We start from the raw sequence: 24,807 nt of genomic DNA, 5'->3' as shown, positions 1-24,807 counted from the left end.
TTTATATTTTTCCAAGATTGGGTTTTGTTTTTCCATATAAATTTTAGAATCAACTTGTGAACTTTAAAAGAAAAATCCTGTTAGGATTTTGTTTGGGATTGAATTGAATCTAAACATAAACTTTGAAAGAATTCAGTTTTTAAATCTTTAAACATGTTACCTCTCTAATTATTTTGGTCAAAAATTTCCTGTGAAATGTTTCTTGGTTTTCTGTATGAATAAATTCAGGTTCTTACAGAGATGCTACTATTGCTGTAAAGGATTAATACACTGTATTTTCCTTCTTATTCACTATGCTCCAGCCTGGTGAATGAGAAGGAAAATATAGTGTATTAATCCTTTACTTCTTAAAGAAGCCAAGTTCCTGCCTCAAAATCTATGCCAATTTTATGTTCATTTTAAATATTTATGCAATTTTTGTGCACTGCTTATCATTCCCATTTAGATCTTACCAAATATTTCTTGAATTATTAGATTTGCCACATTTTCCCTTTTGAGGCCCTTTAATTTTCAACACATCAAGTACAGAAAGTAAGAAAAAGACATACTAATCAAATATATGTAGAATATTAATTTAAAACCTTAACACACAATTCAAATATTTTTATAGTACCAGAAGGTATCAATTGGTAAAATAATAAAAATAAAATTAGGACCTGGGCCGGGGAGGATCCTGCAACCCGGGTACATGCCCTTGACGGGAATCAAACCGAGGACCATTTGATCCACAGTTTGACGCTCTATCCACTGAGCCAAACCAGCTAGGATGGGAGTAAATAATTTAATGTTACTGTTTTATGATATGTAAAGAAATCCTTTCTTTGGAAGAAAGAATTATTTCCTTGCCTGGAACAAAACACACGTAACTTTTGCAAGCAGTTATTTTTCAGACCCATTCGGACTATAGAATAACTGAATATAAAATACCTTCCTATTGAATACCTGCTTTGCCATTGGACAGGTTCTAAAAGTTACTTTAAAATATCTTGTGTCTCTATCATTTGATGTGCTTCGTATTTCTTAATGTTTTAAAAATTTGAACATCAAATTATCTTGTTTTGCATGAAAATCTCTATCTGTAAAACAAATTAGACCACAATTCATCAAGCACTTACCATGAGCTAAGCACCAAGTCAAACACTATCATATTCCTAACAACCCTATTTGATAGGTAGGATCATCAACCCCATTTTGAAAATGAAGAAACTGAAGCAAAGAGGATAAGCAGTTGGCACACAGTCAGACCTGAGCAAGAATCTCTCCGTGTTTAAACCCAGACAGTACTCCAGGGCCCACACTATGGAATATTCTTCCTATCATTCCTCTGCTGTACTTAACACTTCATCAGTCTGGAGCTACAAATACTTCATTAAAATACACTTCCTAAAACACATCAAAAATAAAATAAAAATAAAAATGTGAGCTGATTCTTTAGAAAAACTACCTTCAAAAAAATAAGTTAACTTAAGTTCTAAAAAGTATCATATTCATATCAAAACAAAAAAGGTACACTATTAAAGAAATGGTGTTTTAAGAGACAAATTCTCAGCTAGATGTTAACATCAGAATACAAAGTAATATATTTAGAAGAACTGCTGAGCTGCAAATAACCTGGGTGTGAGTCAGAAAATATTAGGACAGGCCTATCCACCAGGGATATAGATTTGATTACATGTGACTTGTGTCAACTTTAGAGAAATCAAGAGCAAAATATAAAAGCAAAGCAATGGGAATGCTTCTAAATGAGCCATTCAGCCTCCAAGGCAAGTTACATGGCAGCAATTGAAATTCAAAGGGAAAGCATCAACATGCCAGCCAGGTTTATATATTGCTTGCTCATTCATTCTTTCAAAAGATCAGAAAAACTTTGCTTTTTAAATTAAAAGTGGTAATAATACCACTTCAAAATTACTAACACTCTCTGGTCAGCTGTCTGTTTAGGCCCCTGAAATTCTAATACCTACTCAGTCACAATAAATAAAAATTAATATTTATATTTTCTATTACCCAAAAAGGATTTACAACCCTGCAATCAACAAGATAATAAAAAGCTTAAGTAAGGTTGTGTGTGTGCGTGTGCATGTGCGTGTGTGTGTGTGCGTGTGCATGTGTGTGTGTGAGAAGGGGGTGGTGGTGTCCAAATTGCCTTTCATTTGTTTTTTAAAATAGATTTTATTTTTTTATTTTTTATTTTTTTGTTTCTTAATTTTGTTTTATTGCTTAAAATATTACAAAGATTGGTACATATGTCTCTCTCTTTTGATTTTATTTTTTAGAGAGGTTTTAGATTCACAGCAAAACTGAACAGATGGTTCAGAGATTTCCCATATACTCTCTACCTACTTCCACACATGCATAGTCCTCCCCATTAACATTCACCACCACAGTGGTACATTTGTTATAATCAATGAAGCTACATCAGCACATTATCACCCAAGGTCCATAGCTTACATTAGGGTTCACTCTTTGTGTTGTACATACTATGGGCTTGCACTAATTAATAATTACATGTATCCATCATTGTATTATCACAGAGTATTTTCACTACCTAAAAATCCTCTTATAACAACTTATCTTTTTTCTGTCTCAATAGTTTTTGCCTTTTCTGGAATGTTGTATAGTTGGAATCATACAGTATGTATGCTTTTCAGACGGGCTTCTTCCACTTACTAATATGCACTTAAGTTTTCTATCTTTTCATAGCTTGAAGTTCATTTCTTTTTAACATGGAATAATATTCCATTATCTTGTTATACCACAGTTTGTTTATCCATTCATCTACTAAAAAACATCTTAGTTGCTTCCAAGTTTTGGCAATTATGAGTAAAGATGCTTTAAACATCCATGTTCAGGTTTTTGTGTAGACATTAAGTTTTTGCCTTTGTTAGGTATACACCAGGAAGCGCTATTGCTGGGTTATATACTAGTAGTAAGAGTATGCTTAGCTTTGTAAAAAACTGCCAAGCTGTCTTTCAAATTAGCAATACCATTTTGCATTCCCACAGCAATGAATGGAAATTCCTGTTGCTCCATTCCTTGTCAGCATTTGGTATTGTCAACATGCTGGATTTTGACCATTCTGATAGGAGTGAAGTAGCATCTCAGTGTTATTTTAACTTGCATTTCTCTGATGACATGTTGTAGAACATCATTTCACATGCTCATTTGCATACCTAGACCATTGCAATTACCTCCTAATTTAATTTTTCCTCTGACTATTGTCAGTTTAATCTTTCTTAGCCAAACTTTTTCTCTTGCAACTGTGGCATTTAGGATATAAGTTCCTTATTTGCCTCAGAAATCAAATCAAAACACTTGAAGATCCTCTATAAATCAGTCCTATCATATGTAATAGACTCATTTCCCTACTCTCTACTCCAATTAGGCCTATTCTAAATTTCCTCCACACATACTATATTTGTGATTGTATATTTCTTTTGTTCATATTGTTCCCCTTACCTCGAAAGTCCTCCCTGCTTCCTTTACCAATACAGTCAATTCTATTAATTCAATAAGCATTTAATGAAATCCTACTAAACACTTTCCCATAGAGTTAGGCAGAAAAAATGCAAAGCTAAAAAAAGGCATCAACCTTACACTGAATAATTTTACAATCTACGTGCCTTTAAAGTCCTAATTTAAATGCTATCTCCTCAATGAATCCTCCCAGGCTTTCCATTCCATGATGGCCTTTTTTCCTGACTCTTAAAATACTCAGTCTCTTCTCTACCACAGACCAAGTTATAAACTATCAAATTTTATTATAAACTACTTTATTGTAACATTTTTGTTGTTTAATAAGTTTTTGTCCTTTCAACTAAAATGTAAGTTCCTTCAGTATAAGACTGTCTTTTACAGAAAGAGACTTTGCTTGGGGCAGTGAGTGCATTTGCAGCATGCAGGTGAAGTTTTATTGAGTTGTAGACTTGAAACCTGTATGGCTTTGTGAACCAATGTCACCACAATAAATTCAATTTAAAAAACAACACTATTTCTTTTAGCTCTTCTATATGCCCTCAAAATATCATGCACACTTTAGATATTTTTTAAATACGTATTTTACTTTACCTCATTTATTAATACATGATAAATCTAACTATACTGGTGTGGTAGGCATTTATTTAAAGTAAAAATAAACCATAGAATCACTGGGTCTCTCAAGGCTAAAACCCATGTTGAACCTCTTAAAAAATGACAGGTCAATAACATTTTTCTTCTTTTTCAAATATAGTCAATGTTTTTACCAAAACTATCATTTAATTCAATTGTAGAGTCAATAAAATACTTGATATAAAAAGTAAAACTCCAGCCCTGGCCCATGTGGCTCAGTTGGTTGGAGCATTGTTCCGTACCAAAAGGTTGCAGGTTTGATTCTCGGTCATGGTACATACCCAGGTTCCATGTTCGATCCCTGGTCAGGTGCATATGGTAGGCAACAGATCGATGTCTCTCTCTCTCTCTCTCTCTCTCTCTCTCTCTCTCTCTCTCCTAAAATCAATAAAAACCTACCCTCCAGCGAGGTTTTTAAAAAAACCCTCCAGCCCAGCCGGTGTGGTTCAGTGGTTGATTGTTGACCTATAAATCAGGAGATCACAGTTCTATCCCTGGTCAGGTCACATGCTCGGGTTTTGGGGCTCAGTCCCCAGTAGGGAGTGAGCAGAAGGCAGCTAGTCAATGATTCTCTCTCATCATTGATGTTTCTATGTCTCTCTCTCCATTCCTTTATGAGGAAACAAACTCCACAAAAAACAACCCCCTCCAGCTTCACTGAAATGTTCATCTTTCAACCGTTGTTGAAAGTTTTGTGTTTTGTTTTGTTTTTAAAAACACAGTCCAAAGTTCTCTTAAATTTGTTCTATCATTAGTTATATGTCATCCTTATACTTCTAAAAATACACTTTGAGAAGTCTTAATTTAATACAATTGTGATATGTTGTGAACATCCTAAAGAAGCAAGATAGACTCTCACTCCAAATTTGTTTAGGATATTGAGATATAACACCAAACACACTCCAATAGGATATGAGAAGTCTTGTTATTTGCATAACATTTTTCTGAGGAGAGAAGGCCAGACATTCTAAGCTGGTATGAAAATGGCTTAAGAGAGCAGGGGAAGAAAACTGGCTTTGGGTTTTTATATCAGTAGGGGTGGAGCTGGAGCAAGAGTTTCTATAGATTGTTTTAATGTGGTGCCAAAGGAGGGAACATCTGGGCTTTCTTATCAGCTTGACCAAATATAGGGCAAAAGGGGAAGAAAACAGGGTGAGGCTTAAAATCCAAAATATGGAGTCAAATTCTTTATTACTTAATAACTTGATACAACTAATTAAAAAAACACAAAATACAATGATATTGAGCAATGTGTTTATATAATTTCATAAAAATTTTAAATATCTTCACTTAAGCTACAGAACTGATTAACAAGCAAATGCTGTTCATAAAATATATTTTTGTTGAAGACAGGAAACAAAATTTTAAATGTTCTTTAAAGATATTTAAGCAAAAAAAATACATTAACAGTGTCACCATTAAGACAACAATCCGATTTTCAGAAAATTATGTTTCACATTTCCTTTTCTTCCACTAAAGAAACTGAAAAAAACCTGATAAAATTATAATTTTATCCTTTGTTGTATTATAAGAAAACACATATTATTAAGGTATTACTCTTTATATTGCGAGAGTAAAGCGTAAGTGAAACACAGTAATTTTAAAAGCACTTTTTAGTAGCTAAAAACTAAGGACATCTCAACATTAATTCTGCATAGTTACTGCTAAAAGGTCTTCTGATGGCATGAAGGAGTTCTTGTTCTTATCAAAGCACCTAAAATACTACCAAAATGAAACTTAGATTCTGTGGAGAAGCAGGCTTAATATTTATAATAAAGATTAAAGGAAAAAAATATCAAATTCTATTAAGATTAGTAAAAGTTCTGCCTGAATATGGCTTGCAAAATCAAAACCAAAATAATGATAGTGATAGCTAATACCACAATAAAAACAAAATTAAATGACATGGGCTTAATTTCCTTCAATATTTAAATAATATAATAAAATAATATAATTATGATAACCCATTATTGCTTTAATCAACAAAAAAGTCTTCATATTTTAATAATGTAAATTTATACCCTAGAGCAGTGATGACGAACCTTTTGAGCTCGGCGTATCAGCATTTTGAAAAACCCTAACTTAACTCTGGTGCCGTGTCACATATAGAAATTTTTTGATATTTGCAACCATAGTAAAACAAAGACTTATATTTTTGATATTTATTTTATATATTTAAATGCCATTTAACAAAAATCAACCAAAAAAATGAGTTCGCGTGTCACCTCTGACACGCATGTCATAGGTTCGCCATCACTGCCCTAGAGGTTTACAGAGCAGTAAAATAATTCCAGAACTTAGTAATTAGTTCAAAAAAAAGTAAACTGAGTTGTATTTTGTGAGGAAGATGAAAAACCTTTTACAGAAGAAGGGGGTGTTGAGTTTTGATCCTGTTCAAATGAAAATGGAAAACTAAAATCATCTTTTCCAGCTCCAAATGTATGAGTTGAAGAGTCTGATGGAAAAGAAAATGTAAAGGCATCTTCTGGTTTCCCAAATAAGTTTCCTGAAGAAAATATATACATAATATCATGCTATTCATGTTATGTAATTTGCATAACCTACTAAATTACAGTATACAGCATACAATAGGATAACATTGAATCATTTATCTATCTTGCAGATATTTAACTGTATTTCTTTTATGTGCAAAGTACTATCCTTTGTAGTATGGAAGGTTATAGAGATTCAAACTTAAATTCTACTTTAAAGTAATTTGTACTCAAGTACATAAAGAAGTAGTATATAAGGTGGAAGGAAGGGTAAAGAACTCAAATGGAGAATATAGCACAGAAACAGGTATGCATAGAAAATATACAGGTGACAGAAAGCAATTCAGCTTTCAGGAGCACTGAGAAATAATAAATAGTTATTAAAAGGGAATTAATGAAGATAAGCTTGGAAAAACTGCTGTATGTCCAGCTACAGAACTGGGCTTCATTTGGTAAGTAAATGAAAGCCACTAAACATCTTCAAGAAGAGATATGACAGGACTTGTACTTCTTTATATAAGAGTTATTCAGGAGAGGATATGTAGAAAGGCTGGGAGAGTGTCTAGAAGTGGAAATAACAGAAAAGAGATGATAAAAGCTTGGCCTTACCTAAAATCACAGCAAAAAGAATGGAGAAAGAAATATTGGATCTAAGAGACATCGCATAAGTCAAACGTATTCAAATATTATTTATGAGTAACTACAATTACTGCTAATGACATTGGCCTAGGACAGTGATGGCGAACCTATGACACGCGTGTCAGAGGTGACATGCGAACTCATTTTTTTGGTTGATTTTTGTTAAATGGCATTTAAATATATAAAATAAATATCAAAAATATAAGTCTTTGTTTTACTATGGTTGCAAATATCAAAAAATTTCTATATATGACACAGCACCAGAGTTAAGTTAGGGTTTTTCAAAATGCTGACATGCCGAGCTCAAAAGGTTCACCATCACTGGTCTAGGAAATGACAGAACAATGAAAAGGGCTCTATAGTTTTAAAATAAAATTTTAAAAATCAACTTTACATAAAAAATAACAATTCCCAGAATTGTTATTAAGGAAAAATATTCTTTTTCATTCATTTTATTATTTAATACTATAGATATATTTTCAACTTCTTAATTATAATTGTTGTTAAGTAATTTAAAATGTACAGTAATCCAAAGACTTACCTGAAACAAGTCTTTTAAAGCACCTATATTTTTTCATAGAGAACCAATTCAATGAGTACATTAAGCAAAACAATTTAGTTTGTGCCACTTAGAAATTTCATATATTTTTAAACATCTCAGTTATTTCACCCTAAATAAATCTGAACCAGCCAGCAGTAGGGTGAGTGGGTGGGTAGGTGGATGGATGGGTTGATTACAGATACCTGAGTACTTCCTCTCTGCCTTTTTCACTTTATTGTTCCACTGACATTCAGTAGACTTAAAGGAAGATTGATAAAATATAGCTACAGGTCCAGAAAGAACTAAAATATTGAATCAAGAGAGAGAGAGAGAGAGAGAGAGAGAGAGAGAGAGAGAGAGAGAGAGAGAGAGATATGATCGGTTGCCTCCCACACGCACCCTGACTAGGCATGCCAGGACAATGTTCGACCACACCAGCCCGGCTATAATGTCAACAGGTATTTTAGATATGAAGAGATATCAATAATACTGTCAGTATAAGGTCAGATGGTTTCACTGGTGAATTTTACCAAACATTTAGAGATGTATTAACACCAACCCTTCTCAAACTCTTCCCAAAAAAATCAAAGAGGAGGGAACACTCCCAAACTCATTGTATAAAGCTAGCATTAACTTGATACCAAAACCAGAAAAGGACACTACCAGAAAAGTAAAGTACAGACTAGTATCCCTCATGAATATACCAGTAGATGCAAACTACATATCACTTACCAACTTCTTGTTGTGATGAGAGAGGATTTAAATTTCCTGCAGAATAGTGTTCATTAAACTGAAAAATAATTTCCATTAAGTATTATTCATAAAATCAGTAAAACAGTATACATAGCATTTATATTTGAATCTAAAGCCTGGTTCTTCTAGTAAGCATAATCAGAGTAGAAAAAATAGCAACATTCTATATAGTACACTATTGTACTTAAAAAGAGATTTATCTTCATAACCTATCATTCGATTATATTAAAATAAGTCTTACTGATTTGATTCTGGACACTGATAAAATATTAGTAGGCAACATATATTTTACTAAGGAAGTTCCTACTTTGGAATATTAAAAAAACCTAAAATTCTAATTAACTTTTGCTTTATTCTGAAGCCTTTTTTACAAATCAGGTTCTTGGTATTGTTTTTTGTTTTTAAATATATTTTATTGATTTTCTACAGAGAGGAAGGGAGAGGAATAGAGAGTTAGAAACATCGATGAGTGAGAAACATCGATCAGCTGCCTCCTGCACACCCCCTACTGGGGATGTGCCCGCAACCAAGGTACATGCCCTTGACCGGAATCGAACCTGGGACCCTTGTCTGCAGGCCGATGCTCTATCCACTGAGCCAAACCGGTTAGGGCTCTTGGTATTGTTTTCCTGCCTATATGTTAAGTGAAATAAGCCAGTCACACGATCTCTCTTATGTGGAATATAATGAACAAAATAAACTGAGGAACAAAATATTTCCAGAGACATGGAATCATGGAACAGACTGACCAATCTGAGAGAAGTGGGGCAGGGATGAGGGCAGGAAGAGATTAACCAAAGAATTTATATGCATTATGCACTACTGAACACAGACAATAGTGCAGTAGGCCTGGGAAGGAGGTCCAAAGGAGATGGAGGGGTTCAAAGAGAGAAAAAAAAGGGGACATCTCTAATACTTTCAATAATAAAGATATATATTTTTAAAGTAATAGGAAGTATGATAGCTTCACGTCACTTCAGCTCAAGTTTTGCTGCCAAAGCCTGTTTTCTCTGTAAAACAAGCTTTTAAAAAGTGGAATCATGGCCTTGGCCGGCTCAGTGGTTAGAGTGTCAGCCAGTGCACCAAAGGGTCTAGGGTTCGATTCCAGTCAAGGGCATGGACCTGGGTTGCAGGTTCCATCCCTGGCCCCAGCTGGAGCATATGCGGGAGGCAATCAATGTGTCTCACGTCGATGTTTCTCTCTCTCTCTCCCTCCACTCCCCCTCCTTTCCACTCTCTCTGAAAATCAATGGAAAAAATACCCTCAGTGAGGATTTAAAAGAAAAAAAAGGAATCCTTACAACAGGTTTCTGTTCTTTTAAAACTTAATATTGCATTATGAGCATTTTTTATGTTATTATTCTTCCAAAACCTGATTTTTAATGGCATTTTAATATTTCTCCATAGTGACATACAATGCAGTTTCTTTCTTCTTTTTTAAATATATATTTTATTAATTTCAGAGAGGAAGGGAGAGGGAGAGAGAGATAGAAACATCGATGAGAGAGAATCATTGACAGGCTGCCTCCTGCACAACCCACACCGGGGATGGAGCCCACAAACTTGTCACATGCCCTGACCAGGAATTGAGCTGTGTCCTCCTGGTTCATAGGCTGATGCTCAACCACTGGGCAAGAGTTTATAAATTTTGTTAATATTCTTCAAAGGCCCAACTTGGCTTTGTTAATTTTCTCTGCTTGTTTTCTATTTCATTGATTTATCTTTCTTATTTTTACTTTGTTCTTTTTTCTAGCTTTTCAAGATGGAACCTTAGGTCACTAATTTTAGACCTCTCTTCTTTTCTATTAATTTAATTATCTAAATTATCAATTACTTAAAGTGATCATTTTGCTCTGGTTTTGGCAGCATTCCACAGTTTTTGATATGCTAAATGTTTACAATCATTCACTTCAAAATTTTTCTTTTTTTTTTTTCATGATTTCTTCTTTGACCCATAACCTACATATTTAGGATTTTCCCAATACCTTGCTATTGATTTCTAATTTAATTCCATTGTGGTCTGAGAAATTTATTAAGACATTTTATGGCCCAGATTATGATCTGTCTTGGTGAATGCACCATCAGTTGCTGGGTGTGGTGTTCTATAAATGTAAGTTAGGTCAAGGGGATCAATAGTGTTGTTCAGATTTTATAACATACATTTATTGACTGTTGTCTAATTATATAAATTGCTGACAAATTTTAATTGTTTAAAAATCTCCAACTTAGTTTGTGTTTTTGCCTATTTCTCCCTTAATTCTGTCAATTTTTGTTTTGTATTTTGATGCTGTTAGTAGGCATGTACACATTTGTCATTGTTACATCTTCCTTAATAATTGACCCTCTTATCCTTACGAAATGTTCCTTTTTATCTCTGTCAATATTCTTTGCCTTGAAGATTACCTAAAATGATATTAGTATAGCCATTGTGACCTTACGCTTACAGTTTTCATGATATACCTTTTCCATCCATTTACTTTCAATCTGTCTTTGTCTTTATATTTAAAGTGTTATCTTATAGATAACTTATAGTTGGGTCATGCTTTTTATCCATTCTTACAATCTCTCCCTTTTAATGGAGTGTTTAGTCCATTTATGGTGAATGGAATTATTTTAAAATTTCATATTTTCATCAAACATTTTACTATTTTTTTTCACTTTGTTCCTATGTATCTTGTTATGCTGTTCCTTCTCTGCCTTCCTTTGGGTTAAATGTCATCTTAGAATTCCATTTCAGTTTATTACAAATCTTATTTATTAACATTTTTATTACTCTTAGTCAGAAAACTTAGTAATTATTATGCCAATCTCATTCCTCAACCCTACTACTACAAAATCAAAAGATTAAAGGTAAATCAGCTTGACGGGACTCCAATTAGAATTGGATATTTATAAATTATTTGGGGAAGAAATATATACTTACAATATTTTCTTCCTATACAGGTATGTCATATATCTTTTGAGATATTCAATTATATTTTTTCTTTATCCAAATGGACATATTTCCTGCTAAAGTTACATACATGTGTTTTGCATTTATGTTACTATTGTAAATGAGAATTAACTAACTATAGTCTATTTTTTAATTCCTCTAGGGATTACTGTTTTTGAAATAATCATTTAGATAAATTGAGATCAAAAGTGAAGACATAAAATACTACAAATTTTACACTAATACTATATCATCCATCAATAAATTTATAATATCAACATTTTAATATTATGTATTAGATGTAGGAATAAAATATTCTAATCCACATAAAATTGGCTAACTGTGACTAAATTAGATGAGCAATAACAATATAATATTTATATTGTATTACACTGCTACTTATGGCATTAAATGGTTTGAACTTTTCTAAGTGTTTTATATACATAAATCCACTTAACAGTAAAAAAAACCCTATGGTAAAAGTTATTATTTTCATTTTACAGATGAAAAATAGAGTCTTACATATTCAAAATCCTACATCCAGTATACACCCAAGTGGTCTGGTGTCAGAGTCTAGTGTTAATCACTATGCTATACTATCTCTACTAATCAAATAAAGTACATAGTCTTAATTTTCAGTTTCAATTGCTAAATACAGAAGTAAGTACTTTATCATGATTTCTATCACTTAACAGGAGAAATCACTATTAGATGGAAATTCTTTAGGCCTTCTAAAATTATCCTATCTAATAAAAGGGTAATATGCAAATTAACCATCACTCCATCACAAAGATGGTGGTGCCCATAGTCACAAGATGGAGGTGCCCAGTCCTTTCAGCCCGCTGGAGTCCCCCAGTCCCAGGGGTGGGGGCGGCCGCTGAGAGCAGGCAGCGTGAGAGGCCTAGCAGAATGTTTGCTTCATCACCGTGGCGACAAGGCAAGCGTTCTGCACCCAGCCGCGGATGGGCCTCTGGCCAGGCCGGGGCACAGATGGGCCTCTGGGCCACGGAGAGCCTCTGGGCAGTGGGCATGGAGCGGCCAGGCCCTGCAGAGAGCTACTGGCGCACGGATTCGTGCACAGGGCTACTAGTTTGATTATAATGTTGTTATATACACTCATGTAGATAGAAAGACCAACTAATAACCTGGAGTTTTTACACTGAGAATATAGGAAATTTGTTTAGAAGTTAAACACATAAATTATAAAACCAAATTAATTTTTAAACTGCCTTTAACTGCAATTCAAAGCATTCCTGCCCTGAGATTCTTTTTTTATAAATATGTGTCAATTTGGGGCACCTGAAGTTGAAAAGAAAAAATAATGGTTGAACTTTGCTATTTATCAATATTCAGAATCTTTTCAAAAATTGCCTTTGTCCCAAGATAGTTTGGTACTAAAGAAATAAAATTCCTTGAGGTTCTAGTGTACATTTTTTTTTTAGAAATGAAACTTTAGCTTCTCATATTACCTTATCTGATGAGATTTCTGAATCAAATATAGAAGAATCAAATAAATTCAATCCAGGTGATCTAGAAGTATAACTCATAAGAAAAGAAAACCCAGGGGATTCCTTTTGTGTTTGATCTTCAGGCATTGTATTTCTGTTTCTGTTATAGAGAAATAAGAAATCACCAAAATGTTAAAAACATATTATTTAATATTGCAGAGTGGTAAGTACCATAACAAATGTCATAGAGCAGTGATTTTCAACCTTTTTCATCTCATGGCACATATAAACTAATTACTAAAATTCTGCGGCACATCAAAAAATATATTTTTTGCTGATATTACAAATAAAAGTAGGTATAATTTTGATTCATTCACATCTGACAGCTATTGTGTTGTCATTTTTTTTATTTGACCATCTAAGGCAGAGGTTCTCAACCTGTGGGTCGCAACCCCTTTGGGCAACTTTGGGTTGCCTAAGACCATCGGAAAACACATATATAATTTCATATTGTTTTTGTGATTAATCACTATGCTTTAATTATGTTCAATTTGTAACAATGAAATTTGGGGTCACCACAACATGAGGAACTGTATTAAAGGGTTGCGGCATTAGGAAGGTTGAGAACCACTGATCTAAGGGAAAAGAGGTCAGTGCCCAACTAAACAGTCAGGTATTGCATGTTTTAAAAATTATGGCCACATATCAGTTGAAAAATCACTAGCATAGAGGTAAGAATTGACACAGTAGGGAAAGGGAGGAAGTAGCTACTGAAGTGACAACCTAAGGAGAAAAAGATGGTTTAAGGTGAAAAATGTTAAATAGAGTAAAACAATCAATTATGGAATGATAATAATTCCCACTGAGAATATACTGTCAGGCTCTATTCTAGGTATTTCCAACACCACTAAAGTGCTTTATTCCCCCAAATAACCCTATGAAATAGGTACTATTATTATCACTTCCATTTTATAGAACAGGATTTTGATGCATAGAAAGGTTAAATAATTTGCTCCAAATAATGTAGTGCCAGAGTTGGGATTTGATGCAGCAATCCAGATTCAAAGTCGAGACTCTTAACCTTGATTCTGTAGGTCCCGAAAGCCAGTCACAAAATTAAAATCTTTATGAGAAGTCAGATTGTTGCATAAGGGATTTGGAGACAATAATTAGACAAGACAGCATATAAAACAGTTTTTATATACAAAAAGATTTGTATATAAATACAAAAAGATTTGGAGAAAATAATTAGATAAGGCAGTATATAAAACAGTGGTTAAAAGCAGGGATTCTGGAAGCAAATCTGCCTGGGTTTGAATCTCAACTCTAACACTAATGAGTTGTACCACTTGTAATTCTGTTTCCTCATCAATAAAATAAGGATAATAATGTACTTACATTTCATAAAGTTGTTGTGAATCTTAAATGAGTAATATTTATAAATTCTTAGACATTGCTATTAAGTGTTTGTTAAATACATAGAAATCTGAAGATAACTTCTATAACTACCTCTATGACTATTAATGAATCACTTAACTTTATAGATCGGTTTACTCATCCATAAAAAAAAGGTTTTAGCATATGATTGCCACATCCTTTTACAGTTTTGGATTTGATGATGAGTCTGCTTTGAACACGCTGTGTTTGAGTCAACAGTATTACATTAATATATATAATACTCTTACTAGCAATTTAAAATATAGCTGTAGAACCCTGGCCAGTGTTGCTCAGTTGGTTGGAGCATCGTTCCATAGACTGAAAGGTTGTGGGTTTGATTCCTGGGCAGGGCAGGAGGCAGCCGATTGATATTTCTCTTTCACATCTATATTTCTCTTTTCTCTTCTCTCTCTCACTCGCTCCTCTCCTCTCCTCTCCTCTCCTCTCTCTCCTCTCCTCTCCTCTCACCTCCCCCTTCCCCTCCCCCCCTCCCCCCTCCCCCTCCCCCTCCTCCCCCTCCCCTTCCCCTCCCCCTCCCCCCTCCTCTCCTCTCCTCTCCCCTCCCCTCCCCTCCCCTCTCCTCTCCTCTCCCCCTTCCCCTCTTTCTAAAAAAAAAAAAATCAGTAAACATATCCTCAGGTGAGAATTAACAAAAAATTTAAAGACAGCAGTAGAACACAGGTGAGAGATTCCTGATGGAGTGAAATCTGTTTGACATAGGGTTTAGAGGAATCTCAGGGATCAGCATTAAGGAAGGGAGTGAACTATAAAAGGTCAAAATGCAGCACTATTTTCTTAGCTGCAAATTAAAAATCTATGGTTTTCAAAGTTAAATGATCATTTTAGAGATATTTATGCCTATTGATGTTAGTTACAGAAAAGCAATTCTTGCTTTAGACATTGCAACATAAGGAAAAATGACTGCTGTAACATTATTCAATGATGTCTACAATCTACCACATGAGGTAATAGCATTTTAAACTTTCCATAGGTTTTTTTTTATCCTTTGGAAAATGTTAAATATATAGACTATTGCACTAGGTAAGTACTCAGGATCTATGCCATCTTCAGCTAAATGTTGCAGGAAAAATGGGGTAGAAGATATATGAAATAAGAATGGCAGGATGTTAATAACTGAATAATTGTTTAAACAGGGTTATAGGTACATAGGGTCATTATATTAGTGTGTATCTCCTTTGTATAGATGACATATTCCATAATAAAAACTTATTAAAGGTACAGGCATTTTACTATTCCTATCAATTATTTATGTAACTCAAAACATAAGTTCTTTAATTATAATTATTAATTAAAATCTTACATTTCAAGTGGGGGGGTTTTAGAGAACAGTAATTTCTCCAAAGATTCAGGTGTTTTCACAGCTTCAGGGGTTCTTAAAAATAAAGGAATTTCAGAAGTCTGTGCAAAATTCTCAGCCCTTTCTTCTACTTCATTATTATTATCTATTGGCTTCCCCAAATGTTCTTCATGTATAACCTGCAAATTTAAAGTAACAGAAAACTATAAAAATGAATGTTATTGCATTAATAAACTCACATATATAAAAATGTGTGAAGTGGAAAATACCATATTAACGTATGGTATTATCATTACACTAGAGGCCCGGTACACTAAATTCGTGCACTTGCGGGGAGGTGGTGGGAGTCCCTCAGCCCGGCCTGAACCCTCTCACAGTCTGGGAGCCCTGAGGGAATGTCCGACTGATGTCTTAGGCCTGCTCCCCGCAGAGAGTGGGCCTAAGCTAACAGCCGGACATCCTTAGCGCTGCTGCGGAGGCGGGAGAGGCTCCCACCACTGCTGCTACGCTCACCAGTCATGAGCCCGGCTCAGGGCTTCTGGCTGAGTGGCGCTTCCCCTGTGGGAGTGTACTGACCACCAGGGGACAACTCCTGTGTTGAGCACCTGCTCCCTGGTGGTCAGTGTGTGTCATAGCAACTGGTCTTTCTGCCATTCAGTTGATTTGCATATTAGCCTTTTATTATATAGGATAGGCAAAATAAGTAAAATAAGAATAGTTAATGAAAGTAATTGTCCAAACACACAAAATATATCTGTCCAAAAATGGGGGGGGGGGATGATGAGCAATTTTTCTTTTAAAATTTCCACATCATGCTCTGGGTTGAGTTGAATATGGTATCTCCTTGAAAGGGAGAAGTAATTTACTTCTAAGCAATCTTGCTCTCATTGCATATGTTCTTTGCATTTTTTTTTGCTTTTATAAATTCATTATACTATTTTCTCAGCAAAAATTGAGAACTTGAATAACTAATTTTCCTTTACATTATTTTATATGCTAGCAATGTGGTTTCTAAAATATGTTTGTTATACCTAATTCCATTACAGAAACAGTTTGGGTCACTCCACAAAAAACTCTAAATGTGCTTTTTACCTGTATTTCTTTACAGCAAAAATCTATGTTGCTTCTCTTGTTTTTCTTGAGTTCTTTATTTTATTTTTAAATTATGCATTGGTTAGGGTGTACAGCTTATGGTTAGAAAATAATATACTTTACATAGCGTTCTCCACAATATTTTCAGTACCCCAACTGTCACCATACATAATTACTATAATACTATTGACTATATTTCCTATACTTTTCTTACTTCCCCCTGAATATTTTATAATTACCAATTTGTTTCTCTAGTATGTCTACATATATCATCATTAACGATTTCTATTATTAAAAAATATTCTGAATATATTTTTATGGTAACCACTGGTCTTAAATTGCTTTGGTAAATTACTCCATCTTACCAAACAAAATTGTTTTCTTCCGTTATAATTTAGTTGTGGTGTCAATATATATAGTCAATTATTAATGACAACTCTTTTTGTGTATTTTCATATAAACTTTTTGTAGCTTCCTTTTTTAATCTAAAACTCTAAGGAATAGATTCTATAACATCATAGCCACTTGATTACTAAGCTAATAACATCTATACTTCACATAAATAATCTTTACTATAATAAATATGAAATAAAAATATGAACTAATATTTAAATTGGAATGTTTTGCTGAGAAATTAGAAACCAAACATTTGACTTACTTGTGAAGTACATTTTGATTCTTTCAATTGTCTTACTGTCCCTGTATCTCCACACTCAGCATCTGTTATATGAGAATAAACTATTTTTTCTTTTTGCAATGTAATTATAAATAAAACATGTAACACCATATGAAATTGCCAATATTTAACTGTTTTTGACCTACAAAACTACAACTTCATATAATTCAAAACAATACATAGACAGTAGAATAAAAACTATATGATCCCAGTCAGCATGGCTCAGTGGTTGAGCGTCGACCTATGAACCAGGAGGTCACGGTTCAATTACTGGTCAGGGCACATACCCAGGTAGTGGGCTCGATCCCCAGTGGGGATGGTGCAGGAGGCAGCCAATCAATGATTCTCTTTCATCATTGATGTTTCTATCTCTATTTCCCCCTCTCCCTTCCTCTCTGAAATAAAAAATAAATATTTTTTAAAAACTATATGAACAGTTTAATGAACAAAATTACAAAGAGAACACCTATATAACCACCACCCATGTAAGAAACAGAAAATTATGAGTACTCTAAAAGGTCTTATATTCCTCATATCCTCCTCCTCAGATGTAAGCACTATTCTGACTTCTGTAATAATCATTTCCTTGATTTGCTTTATATATCACCTAAGCAATATAGTTTACTTTTCCTGTTTTCAAATGATAACATGATGAAATAATAATATACATGCTCTTTGTCTTGCTTTTTTTTGTTTAGCATATGCTTGTGAGATTCATCTGTATTGTTATACATAGACAAAGGTGCTTATTTTAATGACATAAAGTATCCCATTGTCCAAACACACACAATATATCTATCTATTCTACCAAAAATGGGCATTTGAAGTGTTTCTGCTTTGAGGCTATTACAAACAATAATATCACATTCTTTTACATATATACTTGCATTTACACGCTTGTATTTCTCTAGGTATAGAGTGGAATTACAAGGTATAGAGTATGTGTATCTTCCATTTTACAAGATGTTAAACTATTTTCAAAGTTTAGCTTCCAAACTATTTATCCATTTTTGTTGTGGCAACTGACCATCCTGAGCTACTCTAGGAAATCATTCAATTTCACCAGACAAAATTATTAGCTCCAATTATAACTTAGGTGTGGTTTCAATACATGGTCATTTATAAATGGCAGTTCCTACAATAATTATGAGAGTTCCTATTGCCCTATATTCTCATCAATACTTACCTAGTATTGTCAGACTCCTTAATTTTACTAGTCTGGTGGATGTATAGTAGTATCTCATTGTGTTTTTATTAAGTTTCCTGATTTGCTGAGCAACTTTTCAGATGGTTAGCTGCCACAAAAGTTTCGCTATTTGAAGTACCTATTTGTGTACTTTGCACATATTTCCAATAGGATTGCCTTTTTCTTCTTGATTTGTAGAAGTTCTTTGCACATATTTGGAAACTAGTCTTCTGACAGTTCTAAATCATCTTGCCTTCCATTCTTTTTATAGTGTCTTTTGATGACCTAGTGACCTAGCTTCTATTTTTTAAGTGTCTTTTGATGAACAGAAATTCTGAATCTTAATATAGCCAAATTTATCAATCTTTCTTTTATGATTGGGCTTTTTAATTCTTATTTAATAGAACTTTCTTACCTTGAATAAATATTTTTCTACTTTATCATCTGAAAGCTTTTTATTTTGCCTCTTGCATTTAAGCCACAAATATTATTTTTACCATATATTAACTTCTTCAAAAATACACTTGGAAATTATTGAACAGAGTCTTTTTTCTTCTAAGATAACTATACGCTTTCTTGAGAATGAAACCTCGCCATATCTGCTCATTGCAACTAGAACTACACCACATATATGCATTTCCCCACATAAGTATACTAGTGATGTGTTGTTTCTAGAGATTAGCCATTCTTTCCTTGTCTAACACTCAGTCAGCTTGGCATGTATAGAGGATTATAAACAGGTGGAACAGATCACTGTGCAGATAAGATATATTTTTTTTCCAGAAGAAAGCAGGAAGAATATCCATTTACATGGGTATTTAAATAAGCATATTGTATTGGTTGAATCCTATACTGTGTGAGAAATAGTATATTACATGACCTTTTTGAATATGCATATATTTACAGAATTTTTATGCTACCAGAATGAGCCATTTTTAAAACCTCAAAATAAAAGTCAGCAATCCATATGCTACAGACAAGAAGAGGTGAAGACTTCTATATAGTTTATAAGTAGAATAATTATTATTCATTACTAGGTTACCACAATATGCATACATGTGAACATGATATATTAAAAATATATCTACATGGATGTATACAGATACAGAGAGAGACAGAGAATGAGTTAGTATTTTTAAGGATGTGTCGAAGTTTCAACAGCTACTTGTTTCTAGGATAATAAATTCATAGATATATATCCTATGACCTTCCTATAATTTTATTCGAAGTTAATAATCCAAGATAGTAAAAGATTTATGTAAAAGAACATAGTAGCATTATTTTAATAGCAAAATAACCGGAAACAAAATATTCAAAGTGAGAGGAGGCTACTAGTAAATAAATTGTAGCAAATCTATACAATCATTACAAATAAATTCAACTGAATGGCACAGAAAAACACCCTCAACAATGGTATACCAAGTGGGAAGAAAAACAATACAAAATTATATACATAGCATGTTTCAAATTTGTGGGGAAAATATCAAAGAACACAACATACATATGCATAGGAAAAAAATCAAGAATATATACCAGTGTGTAAAGAACCTGTTATGTCTGGGTGGTGGTATTTTTGTATCTTTCATGTTTTTCTCTGTTTCCCAAATTTACACCATTTCCCAAATGGTGATGACAATGAAAAGTATTTGTTTTATATTTAGGGGAAAATGTACTTAAAAAACCAGGCATGCATGGTCAATTAACCAGAGATGCAAACAATCTAAATAACTTATTTGAATAGCATAAAAACCTGATATAATTTGTTAGTCCCAATTCTTAGGAAAAATATAAACAGAAAATAAGTACCTGTATCTCCTTTTTCAAACCATTGATTGAAGTTTGACTGTTTCTGTGGGGTTAGCAATCTAAAATATAGTAAATATAGTTTTTATATTATTTCCTAAGTTGATAAATTATTTCAGAAATTAAAGCATTTTCTTAGTTTTAAAAGTTACCTGAACTGCATAAAATTCTGTGAACTTTTAATAGCTGTAACATGTGAACATTTTGAGTGGTTATTCATAGCAGAGTCATTAAATATCTGAAAAAAAGAAATTAAGCATTAGAATTTGATACAAAAAACAATAAAAAATGTTTGGCTTGTCATGGCTGCTCAGAGCTTTCCAAGAACATCATCACCCTGGTCATCACCATTATTATTTACTAGAGGCCAGGTGCACAAAATTCATGCATGGGTAGGATCCCCTAGGCCTGGCCAGAGATCCGGCTGCCGGCTGGGGCCTTCCCCAGCTGCAGGCCAGGACCTTCCTTCTGTGCTGCCCCCTTGTGGTCAGCGCATGTCATAGTGAGCGATCGAACTTCTGGTCTCCGGGTCAAACTCCTGAGGGGACAATTTGCATATTAGGCTTTTATATAGAGGCCTGGTGCATGAATTCGTGCACTGGTGGGGTCCCTCAACCTGGCTGGCGATCAGGGCCGATGGGGGCCATCTCGCCCAGTCCTGATTGAGGCCGGCAGGCCAGACGGAGGGACTGGGGGAGGTTGGCTGGCTGTGGGAGGTTGGCTGTGGGAGTGCAATGACCACCAGGGGGCAGCTCCTGCATTGAGTGTCTTCCCCCTGGTGGTCAGTGCATGTCATAATGACCAGTCGTTCCACTGTTTGGTCAATTTGCATATTAGCCTTTTATTATATAGGATGACAGTTAATATTTCATTTTTAACTTTAGATATTAATATCTAAACCACTGCTTTACTACTGTTTGTATTGTCTGTTTCAAGTCTTTAATTTTTCCTGAGTCACTAATTTTAAACAGTCCCTGATTTTTCTTATTTAACCCAAAATGAAGATATTTTTATTTTAATGGAAAAGTTTATCCCATTTCTTTCTGTTTAACAGCCACTGGTCTTAATTTTATCATCTTGTTGAACTTTTAGATTATAGGAAACCTGGACCTTTAAGGAACACCTGTCTCTTAAAGAACAAGTGTTCTTTCAATGCCTGTTTTAAACAATATACATTTTTGCATATGTCTCCTAGTACAAGTATTTGTACAAGTATTTTAAGTATTTGTTTACAGTAGATGCCAAGAAGTAACACTGCTGAGTATGTGCACTTTTATTTTTAATTAGTTCACTGAACCAGTCCTCCAATGTAGTTGTATCAAATTATATTCCCACTATCATTGACCTCACTAAATGTTAGCAATTGTTTTGATGTTTGAAAACTGATAAGTGAAACCAGGCATCTCATTGGTTTAATTTGCATTTTCCTGTACTTGTGAGGTCAGCATCTTGTTATGTTTAGTGACCTTTGTCTTTCCTTTCCTGTAAACTACCTTATCTTTGACCATTTCTTATTCTTTTTTATTAATTTGTAAGAATTATTATGTATTTATTTGCATATTATACATTCTGGATATCAATCTCCTGCCCATTCCATCACTGTCTTTTTGTTGTTGTTAATCCTCACTTGAGGACATTTTTTCCATTGATTTTTAGAGAGTGGAAGGGATGGGGAGAGACAGAGAGAAACATCGATGTTAGAGAGAGACATTACTCTTACACACGCCCTGACCAAGGTCGGGTATTGAGCCTGCAACCAAGGCATGTGCCCTTGATGGAATCGAACCTGTGACCCTTCAGTCCCAAGGCCAATGCTCTAACCACTGAGAAAAACCGGCTAGGCCCATCACTGTTTTTTATTTTGCTAATATTATTTGTCATACAGAAGTTTATTTTGATGTAGTCCACTAATAAATTTGTCTTTTTTTGTTCCACACTTATAATTACTACATTTTGATAATATTTTAAAGTGTTTTTGGATGTTCTGGAATTAGTAGTGGTGATGGTTACACTACCTGTGAATATACTAAAAACCACTGAATCACACTCTTTAAAATGGCGAGATACGTGAATTATCTCAATACCAAAAGTAAAAAAGAAACATTTTGATATCTGGTAGTATGAGTGTCCCTACATTCTTTTTAAAAAAACCCATTTTAAATATATATGTTTTTGGTTTTTTTACCTCTGTAGTCATTTATTAACCTGTTAATGTAGGGAATCGCATCGATAGGTTTTTCTACATAACATTCCTTGGGAAAGTAAAGATAGCTTCTTTTTAGAATTGGTTTAGATATCCTTTTTGTTGTATTAATTGGTCAATTTTGGTGAATACTGCAAATTAAAATTTAACTGAATTCTATGTATGTTAGAAACAAAGTTTGCTAATTGTGTTATTCAGGTCCTCTATATCCTTATTTTTTATCTTACTTGATTTTTTTCCTGTGGCAAAAACTGTCAGTTTTCTATCCTATTCAAAATCTACTTTCCTTTTGTGTTCTGATTTCAAAAACCAAAACCAAAACAAAACCACATATATTTCTCAACCTTTCCCCAGATAGAGGTAGCCATATGACTAAGTTCTGGCCATTGAAACATTACTATAAGTTGTTTAAAGAGCTTCCAGGAAAGATCTTTAAGAAATGGGGCTGAGCTCTGGCCAGGTAGCTCAGTTGTTTGGAGAATCATCCTGATACTCCAAGGTTGTGGATTCGATCCCTGGTCAGGGTATATACAGGAATCACCAGTGAATGCATAAATAAGTGGAACAACAAATCGATGTTTCTCTTTCTCCTCTCCCCCTTCCTCCTCTCTCTCTCTCTCTCTCTCTCTCTCTCTCTCTCTCTCTCTCTCAAATCACACTCTAAAATCAATTAAACACACACAATTTTTTTTTAATGGGGCTGAATCAGCTAGCCTTGATCTCCTTCTTTCCTGCCTAGAAGGCAGATATAATGGCAAAGTTGCAATGGTTAGCTTCTAATCATGATGTGACCTTGAGGCAAAAGCTTAGCATTTAAGGATAGCAGGAAAAGAAAGCATAGATGTAGCCTGAGAAATAATGAAATTGTGGAGATGGTGCTATTAGCCCTACTAAAGTGAACCTGAGTCACTTTAGAATTTCAAGAGAAAAATATATGTTTATCTTCTTTAACGTTATTATTTCATGGTTTGGTTTTATATTGTTTCACATGTAGCCAAATTCAGAGTCAGCACTATTTTTGATAGAGCGATCATGTTTTAACTGTGGATTCAATTGCTTCCTTGAAATTCTATCGATTTTTCCTTTATATGTTTTGAAACTATCATTTTGTGCATCATGGTTATGACTTCTTGGTGAATTATTCTTTTTAAAAACATGAAATATATTTATCCTTACTAATGTTTTTAAATCTTGAACTCTATTTTATATAGCATTGTTACATTTGGTTTGGCTTTGTTTGCATTTGCCTGATGTATATTTTTCATCCTTTTATTTTCAGCCTTTATTTGTCAAGTTGTTTCAGCTGTTCTGTTTTAGTAGTATTTAGTTGTATTTTGTTTATATATTCCTTAGAAGCACCAATGTCAGATTTTTATTATTACTGATTTGTTCAAAACTATTTTTGGCACCTTGTTTTCTATTTAAAATGCTTTCTAGTGCCTGCCTGGCGTAGCTCAGTGGTTGAGCTTCGACCCATAAACCAGGAGGTCATGGTTCGAATCCCAGTCAGGGCATATGTGGAGGTTGCAGGCTCGATCCCCAGTGTGGGGCATGCAGGAAGCAGCCAATCAATGATTCTCTCTCATCATTGATGTTTCTCTCTCTCTCTCCCTCTCCCTTCCTCTCTGAAATCAGTTTTAAAAATATGTTTTAAAAATAAAATGCTTTCTAGCTGTTTTATCCCCCCACCCATTTCCTGACTTCTGTTGGACTAATTTTCTTCATTTCATCTTTTTTCCTACTGTTTTAAAACTTACACATTCCATTTATCTACTGTTGGCTAACCTTAAGTGTTAACATATGCATAAATTTATATTTTTCCAGCAAACATAGAATTAATCAGTATTTATATATTCTCCTTACCTCCATCCCTGAATAAAAAAAGAACTTGAGTAAACTCGTTTCCCTCGTTTATTTTTCACCTTCATCCCATATTGGATATAATCTAGAATTTTAGTACCATATTTTTAAATTTTTAAAATTAATACATATTTAGAATTAATGTTTCACTAATTACTTTGGTCACCACTATCCTTATATCTGTGTTATTAATTATGAGTTAATGGAAAGCAATTATATTTTTCATTGAGAATTTCATTCTGGACTATTTTCAGGAAGAATGAAGGAAAAGAGATGTACCACACCAGAAGCTAGCTTTCTGGGTGGTGTGCTCCTTG

The 24,807-nt window shown here is 33.9% G+C and overlaps 1 protein-coding gene across 1 annotated transcript in view; it reads right to left on the bottom strand.

Moving 5' to 3' along the window:
• Positions 1 to 6,419: 6,419 nt before the first annotated feature.
• The window catches only part of CUNH14orf39 (chromosome unknown C14orf39 homolog), a 38,405-nt gene continuing 20,017 nt past the window's right edge, over positions 6,420 to 24,807 (bottom strand). Inside the window, exons 12-18 of the mRNA XM_023759907.1 lie at positions 20,580 to 20,665; positions 20,431 to 20,489; positions 17,421 to 17,482; positions 15,674 to 15,849; positions 12,937 to 13,081; positions 8,515 to 8,572; positions 6,420 to 6,616 (exon numbers count right to left, since the gene is read on the bottom strand). Of these exons, the coding sequence (XP_023615675.1) occupies positions 6,420 to 6,616; positions 8,515 to 8,572; positions 12,937 to 13,081; positions 15,674 to 15,849; positions 17,421 to 17,482; positions 20,431 to 20,489; positions 20,580 to 20,665 (783 nt within the window). The remainder of the gene's footprint in view (positions 6,617 to 8,514; positions 8,573 to 12,936; positions 13,082 to 15,673; positions 15,850 to 17,420; positions 17,483 to 20,430; positions 20,490 to 20,579; positions 20,666 to 24,807) is intronic.

This window comes from Myotis lucifugus, unplaced genomic scaffold (assembly GCF_000147115.1).
Source record: "Myotis lucifugus unplaced genomic scaffold, Myoluc2.0 scaffold_166, whole genome shotgun sequence".
NCBI lineage: Eukaryota > Metazoa > Chordata > Mammalia > Chiroptera > Vespertilionidae > Myotis > Myotis lucifugus.
This window is presented reverse-complemented; position numbering and strand designations above follow the sequence as displayed.